General features: G+C 55.1%; 1 protein-coding gene and 1 non-coding gene across 2 annotated transcripts in view; both read left to right on the forward strand.

Annotated features, from left to right (window-relative positions):
- Positions 1-7457, forward strand: part of URM1 (ubiquitin related modifier 1) — a 29149-nt gene extending 21692 nt beyond the window's left edge. Inside the window, exons 5-6 of the mRNA XM_033858747.2 lie at positions 692-747; positions 3109-7457. Of these exons, the coding sequence (XP_033714638.1) occupies positions 692-724 (33 nt within the window). The 3' untranslated portion in view covers positions 725-747; positions 3109-7457. The remainder of the gene's footprint in view (positions 1-691; positions 748-3108) is intronic.
- On the forward strand, positions 4785-4993 carry LOC117312851 (small nucleolar RNA U3). The gene has a single exon (XR_004527257.1). It is a non-coding gene; the product is annotated as a small nucleolar RNA U3 (small nucleolar RNA).
- Positions 7458-7466: the final 9 nt, after the last annotated feature.

Below are 7466 nucleotides of genomic sequence, written 5' to 3' on the forward strand. Positions count from 1 at the left end.
GTGGCCCGGGAGAGAGGAAAGAGCCCTGCTTTGACTCAATGTGTCTCCCCAGGCCAGGCCCTTGCCTGCTCGTGGCTCCCACTGCCCCATCCGTGCAGAGTTCTGTAAGAGCAGCCAGTGCTCTTACGTGGTGACGAGCTGAGCAACCTGCCTTGGAAATGAATTGACAACCTGATACATCCCCAATCTCAGAAGATGACAAAGCCAGGCCACTGACCCCACTCAGAGGGAATCCTAAGAACCCCTACACCCTGCATAGTATATTTCCGTTTACAAAAGATGTTCCTCTCCATGAGATGAGTGAAGGAAGGGCAGGGAAGCCTTCCTCCCCAACCTGGGATGCTTCATCCCATCATGCTGTGCCATTGTCTTTATTACACGTATCCCTCTCTGAAAGCCTGATATTTACCCACTGTCGAATTTGTCTCTCCACTAGAATGTAAGCCCTCCGTGGACAGGGATCATGTCCTATTCATTGCTACATCCCCAGCACCTAGAAGAATGCCAGACCCTTAGAAGGTGCTAACTTTTATTAAATGCCTGGGTAAAGGGATAGATAGATGGGCGGATGCATGGGTCATTGTAATCCAGTTCAAAACGACCATATATTAAGTCCTGGGCACTGGGCTAAGCACTTCTCATGGATTATGACAGTTTTGTGAGGAACGCTGTTACTGTTCCCATTGTACAGACCAAGAACCCGAGGCCCAGAGAGAGGAAGTGACTGCCCCCAGGTGCAGAGCCCAGGTTATTTATATTTTTTTAAAATTATTTGGCTGTGTTGGGTCTTTGTTGCTGCACGCGGGCTTTCTCTAGTTGTGGCGAGCGGGGGCTACTCTTCGTTGCAGTGTGTGGGCTTCTCATTGCGGTGGCTTCTCTTGTTGCAGAGCACGGGCTCTGGGCATGCGGGCTTCAGTAGTTGCAGCACGTGGGCTCAGTAGTTGCAACGCGCGGGCTCCAGGAGAGCCCAGGTTTTACACCCAAGTCTGTCTATCAGCAAAGGCCATGTTCGTACCCAAGCCACCATCTGACACGTCTATTTTCCCAGCACCCGATGATGTTGGAGCCATTGGAAGTTAAGAGCTGGGACTCAGACATATTGTCTGATTCCAGTTATGGAAATATTCAGAATAGGTAAATCTATAGAAACAGAAAGCAAAAAATCATAGCTTAGGGATGAAGGGAGGAGACGTTTGGGGGGAACAGGGAGTGAAAACTAATGGGTATGGGGTTTCTTTTGGGGGTGATGTAAAGGTTCGAAAGTTGATTGTGGCGATGGTTGTGCAACTCTGGATACACTAAAAACCATTAGATTGTACATTTTAAATGGGCGAATTGTATGGTATGTGGATTACATCTCAGTAAAGCTGGTATTAAGAAAATGGTCGGGGCTCAAGAATCTCACCTCTGCCGCTTACCTGCGAGGCACATCACGTCGCATCTCTGAGCCTTAGGTTCCTAAACCCGTAAAATGGGGAAAATAAACGTCTCATGGGGTTAATGTAAGCACTAACTAAGATAATACATGTTACTATCCTCATTTTATCGAAGGGGAGCCTTAGGCCCAGAAAAGGGAAGTGACTTGGCCTAGGATGCACAGCTGGTGGGTGACAGGTGAGGGGCTCTGGCCTGGGTCTCTGAGCACTGCTGCTTCTTCTAGCATGATGTAGACTGGGTCAACATTTGTGCACCCACCCAGCCCACCACCACCACTCCCTTCCATCTTCCCCATCTTCCCCCTTCTCTTGGGCACTGAGGCCCTGTCTCCCCACTGCCCATGCCCATGAGCAGACTGAGGTAGCGAGATTCCCCCAGAGCACAAGACGCCCTCTCCCCCAGCCCCTACCCTGCTCCCCTCCTGGAGCCATGATGCTGTCTTGCCTTTGCTTGTAATAAAGAAAATATCTCAGCTACCCTTCCACAGTTGCTTGGCAACCCCAAAGGGGGGTGGGGGGAGCAAAGGGGAGGAGGAAAGGGGGAGAACTCTGGAGCCAATCTGGAGACAAAGAGTAGGATTTGGGTGACATGGAGCCTGTTCTTAGTGCTAACCTGGCCTGGCCGGGGCGACGGGTGGGGGCAGGGGGCTTCCTCTCACCCCACTGTCTCACACCAATAAATATGGATTAGGGAAATGGGCAGAGTTTTTCCCACGGGCCTGAAAGACCACATCTGACCTTTCTACCCCCTTTATGTACCAACATGACAGTCAGAGAGAGCAAAGAGCAGGACCCCCTGAGATGCCTCCCCCGTGGCCTTCTGACTTGGGGAAACTTTTCACCCTCCTCCTTCCCCAGGCCCCAGACCAGGTCACAGCCCCGCCTGGGCCCAGGTCCCAGAGACAGGAGGAGGCTGCTCTTCAGGGGCCAGTCAGGAGCTCCCAGCCTCGACGGCACAGAGCCCAGGCGGGCGGCCCTGGGGCAGCCTGTAAAGGTGCTCCCTGCCTCCCGTGCCAGCCCCCTGCCCCGTGGCTCGGGCTCTGTGCCCCCCGTCCCACCCACCTCTGCCTGGGCTCCCTGCATTAGCAGCCCTGCTCTCCCCACTGGCCCTCCTACAGTCCTGTCCCTCTTCCTCGTCTTTCCTGACCTCACTTCACACCCCTCTTCCCCCACCACCCTCGTTTCCATTTGGTTTCCCTCTTTTCCTCTTCTCCAGGGTGGGCCCCCCTGCCGTAGTCCCCCCCAGACCAGGAAGCTCTTGAGGCTGAGGTTCCTGAAGGGAAGATGGCAGAAGGGGTTGCAAAGGCGGGAGGGTGGGGTGGTGATCTCTCTCCCTGGTGCCCCGGCTCCCTGGCCACTGGCCCGGGGTGGAAAAAGGCCTCTCTGAATGGAGTCAGTGTGGAGACAGGAAAAGCAAACACCTCAGCCTGGGCTGTACTGGCCTGCTGGGGCGGGGGACAGGATGGGGCAGGGGACTGGGCTCGTCTCAACCTCGCCCCGTCAACCCTCCCTTGGTTCCCGAGGGCCCATGGCTTCCTGGACCCTCAGCCCACAGTGTCCAGAAAAGGAGTGGGTTTAGCGACTGGGGACAAGCCCTCCAGGAGACACCTTTGCCCCAATCTTTCCCTGCCCCCCTGCCCAACCCCCAGCCAGTGCCCTTCCTGCCCAGCAGATGCCAGGAAAATCTGTGCCCGGGAAGGGCGGGCTAGCACCTGAGGGCCTGCCTGACCAGCCCTTCTCAGCAGCGGGAACTGGGTAGGCAAGTCACCTTGTGCCAGAGATGGCCCCAGCAGTGCCATCCACCTCCCGGGCCGAGGGGACCCCAAGATGCTCTGCCCAGGTGAGTGCTCCTCTGGAACCACAGCCGGGCAGTGAGGGAGCGGGAGGCTTTGTCGGGGCTCCCTATGCGTCCCCAGAAATCTGTGACATTTTCTGTCGGACTGTCTCACCCTCTGTCTGCGGTGCGTGTGGCACTTGTAGTTTGGTGAGAGGAACCAAAAGGATGATTAGAAGAGCTGGAGGTGATATGGAGATGAAGGGAGACAGAAGGGGCTGGAGTCTGGGAGCGGGACTTCTAGATTCCAAGCCAACCTTTTGCTTAAGACCTATGGAATCACAGAGGCTCCTGTGATGGTCTCCTTTGAACACTTTGGATCCTAAAAGACTTTTGGAATGAGCTCAGAGAGGGGTAGCAACTCATCCTGGGTGACACAGCGAGTTGGTGGAACTGGAACTCAAACCCACCAGGCCCCCTTATGATGCCAAGGGCAGTACTGTTTGTGCTCTGGGCGCTGTGCTCGGCCACCTTGCCTTCGCCCTCCACGTACAGTTTGGTCCCTCTGACTTTCAGGGGCAGTTGGGGGAGGGCAGACTCTGGATAGCACCTCCCAGGGCATCCTTCCCTTTCTATCCTCTCTCCAGGCATCATGCCCAGGGCCAAGCAACCCCTGCCCAGGCATCAGAGAAGCCACAATCTCTTCTGATGAGAAGGCATGATTTGGCCTTGACCTTACAGATCCCAGAGAATGTGGCCCCCTTAGGTCTCAGGGTCTAACTGTAGTCCCTTATGCTGTAATCAAAGCCCAACCACTCCTTGGAAAGCAAGGCCAACAGCTGACTGCCTGCTACAGGGTCCCCAAAGTGCCCACCTTGAGGTGCCCTGGCCATGGCACCTTCCTGAATAGAAACAGGCAGCCCTCACTGAGTCAGATGCTGTTCTAAGGCCTTGCATATACTTCGCTGAATGGTCTCCACACTCCTAAAAGGTGGGTTCAGTTTTACAGATTGGAAAACTGAGGCACAGAAAGTAGAAGTAACTGTCCGTGGACCCACTGCCAGGAAAAGTCAGAGCTGGGATTCGAACTCACAGCCTGGCTCCAGTGCCCTGAGCCCTTAAATGTTCTCCTATCCTGCCTCTAATTCCTAGGAGGTCTCCACTAGAGGTCATTGTGTCCAGTCCCCGCATCTGGGTGTCTGCCCAGGCCAACCTCTGCTCACAGACAAGAATCATTCTAGTTTTTAAAGGCACCTGCTCCAAGGGTGGAGTTCCCCCTGGGGGTAATCAGACATTTATTTATTCATAGCCTTCTGGCTGGGAGGACAGGCTTTCCCACCCAGGACTCAGCAGGGTCCAGCTGCCTCGTTGTCCCTCTCTCCTTCCCACTGCAGTATAATCTATAATCAGAAGAGAACCAGCCTTGCCTCATGTCTCGGCTCCATAACCTCCAAGCTGTGTGTCCCTGGACAAGTGACTCAACTTCTCTGAGCCTCAGTTATCAACTGTAAACTAGGGTTAATGGTACACCCGCTTTGTGCGGTTGGTGAGGATTAAATGATAAAAGCGGATGAAAAACTCTACTTTCAGGAATCATGTCTGTAGTTTGTTACTAGAAAAGTTTCTCTGAACGTGTAGAGCACCGGAAACCGCGAGGAGGAGGCACAGCATTCTCTCCTGAGTGTGAAACCTGCTCTTGGTGTTGCTTCTGCAGCTGCCATTTGCCATTGATAATCGCTCTTCTCTTGGGAGAGTAAGAGGCAGAGGATGCTGCCTGAGTGTTCGCCATCATTAAAAAAAAGAAAAAGAGAAAAAGAAAAAGTGGGGGGGGGGAGGTGGCTTAAGGCAGAAAGGGGTCAGTGATCACAGTGCCTGGCACCTGTGAAGTGCCCAGAATGAAGTGGTAAATCCTCTCATCATCATCATCATCATCGTCACTAAGACCCTTTTGCCCGCAGGATCGGAGCCTCTTTGCTTTCAGCCTTATCGTTTAGCCTCCTCGTTACAGAGAGAGAAACTGAGGCCCAGAGTGGGGAAGGGCTTTCTCAGCAGGAAAGCTCTCAGGTCCCCTCATTCCCTGTTGGATCCCCTGTCTCTTCTCCTTCACTCCTTCCCACCTCGAGTCCTGCCCTGGCTTTCCGTGCCCAGGGTCGGGCCCTGGCTCCCAGTCCTGCCCAGGCAGTGCCCAGGAGAGAAGCGAGCAGCGGTTGGAAGAGTAGACGCAGAGGCCCGGCGCGTTCTCAGCCCTGGCTCTTTGTCTGTCGCTTTGTGATGGTAAGTGCTGCTCCTAAATCAGTTCTGTGACACTGTTATTGTTGCCCAGGGCGCAAAGAGTCTAAACTTTTCCCCTGAGGTCAAGAATGTGGCCGGTCCCCAAGCCGCCCGGAGCAGGGGCCTGGGTGGCTGGGGGTGGGGCTGGGGCCTCACCCCGAGCTGGGGCGAGATGTTGGGGGGAGGGGGTCAGCGGGAACAAAACGCTTTGAAATGCCTCCTCTCCATCACTGCCAACATTGTCCGCTGCCCACGGGGGGCCTGGCACCGCCTTGCCGGGGCTCCGGCCCCCAGCCCTGGCCAGGCCCGGCCCGGCATCTGAAAATGGACAGAAGGTTATTGTCCCTCCTCGCAGCCCTTTGTCTGCCCCAGTTCCAGATGTCTAGGCTGGGACCAGGGAGCTGACCCATGGTGGGCAGGGGGGAGGGGACAAAGGGGGAGAGCACGGGTCACTGCATCCTGAGGGGTCATTCCCAGACCCTGAGATCCCACCCAGCCACAGCCCAGTCACCTTCTGGGCTGTCTCAGCCCTGGGATTGTCCCTGTTCCCTTGTCTCTCCTCCCCTTCCCGGCAGACCAGGTTCCGGGCTCAGGAAGAGTTAAGGGCGCTTTGGGATTCCCACTGCTCTACCCCGCTAACTGTGATCTGGATAAGCTGTGCCCCTTCTCGCAGCCTTTGCTCTCGCGTGGGTATCACTGGACCAGGGTGCATTCATTCACAAGAAATGACAGAGCCCTCCTATGTGCCCGCTCCGTGCTGGGCATGGGGGCGCACAATGGTGGGTGGGCCACTCAGATCCTTCCGGATTGTCGTTTATAGTCGTGATAGTAAAGGGGCAACATTTCCCACCGACTCTCTCTGTGTCAGGTACCTGCTAACCGCTTTACCTGCATTATCTCATCCTTTTCACAACAAAATCAAGGACGCAGTAGATATTGTTCTTCTATCCATTTTCTAACTTTGGATACTGAGATTCCGAGAGGTAAAGTCCCTTGCCCAAAACTAGGCGGCCAGGAAGCAGCAGAGCTGGGATCTTAGCCCAGGCTGACCGCAGCCACCGAGAGGAATGATCCACTAATAAACACTTGGAAGGTGCTGAGCGCAGAGCCTGGCACTGCTCCAGACTCAGCCCACGGAGTGGGTGGTGGTGGTAATTCCACCCGTGAGCTTCCCATTTCACAGATGGTGCTACTGAGGCCCAGATCAGAGAGAGAGAAGCTCGGGGAAACTTAAATAGCAACACCAACCGGGATTCCAGGACCACCAGGGTCGGCCAGAGAGAGGCAGGCAGCCCGATTTTGGTTTCAAACCCCAGTTCCGTGTGGGCTTGGGCAAGTGATTTAGCTTCACCATGCCTCCATTTTCTCATCTATAAGATGAAGATATTCCCTACTTCACAGGGTTGTTGTGAAAACTAAGTTAGGTAATACATTTCAAGCACTTAGCACAATGCCTGGCACACAGCAGACAGTTAATGATAGCTATTACTGTTATTATTCTGAATGGGGTAACATCTATCCTTTTGAACCTTCCTCTCACCTGGGGTCACCTGAGGACAAGGCTCTGTTGAGAGGAGGGAGGGGCTGCGGGTTAGCAGTTGCTGAGTGGGGGTGGGGATAGCAATGCTTGGTCTGCTTGGGGGTTTCTAGAAGTGTTGCGACACGATACTCCTGCAGGTCAGAGGAAGGCAGAAGGGGTCAGGCTGGGAGGGGAAGGGGCTGCCTGGCCCCAGAGGAGTTAACAGCTCCCGGGCCCTGGCCCAGCGGGACTGCCACGATTTTAGCAGAGGAGCCAGGGCTGCTTCCTGATGGGCAAAACAGCTGGCTACACGAGGAAAACAGCTGGCCTGGACCCAGCCTCCTGAGGACAGAGGCAGATTCTCAGAGGAGGACAGCTCCACATCTGGGCTCCTGGGAGAGGAGGGCATGGCCAAGAGCGAGAGGGTGGTCCTTTGGGGGTGGGGTGGGCATTGGGTGGGACCCTG

This window comes from Tursiops truncatus, chromosome 6 (assembly GCF_011762595.2).
Source record: "Tursiops truncatus isolate mTurTru1 chromosome 6, mTurTru1.mat.Y, whole genome shotgun sequence".
Taxonomy (NCBI): Eukaryota; Metazoa; Chordata; class Mammalia; order Artiodactyla; family Delphinidae; genus Tursiops; species Tursiops truncatus.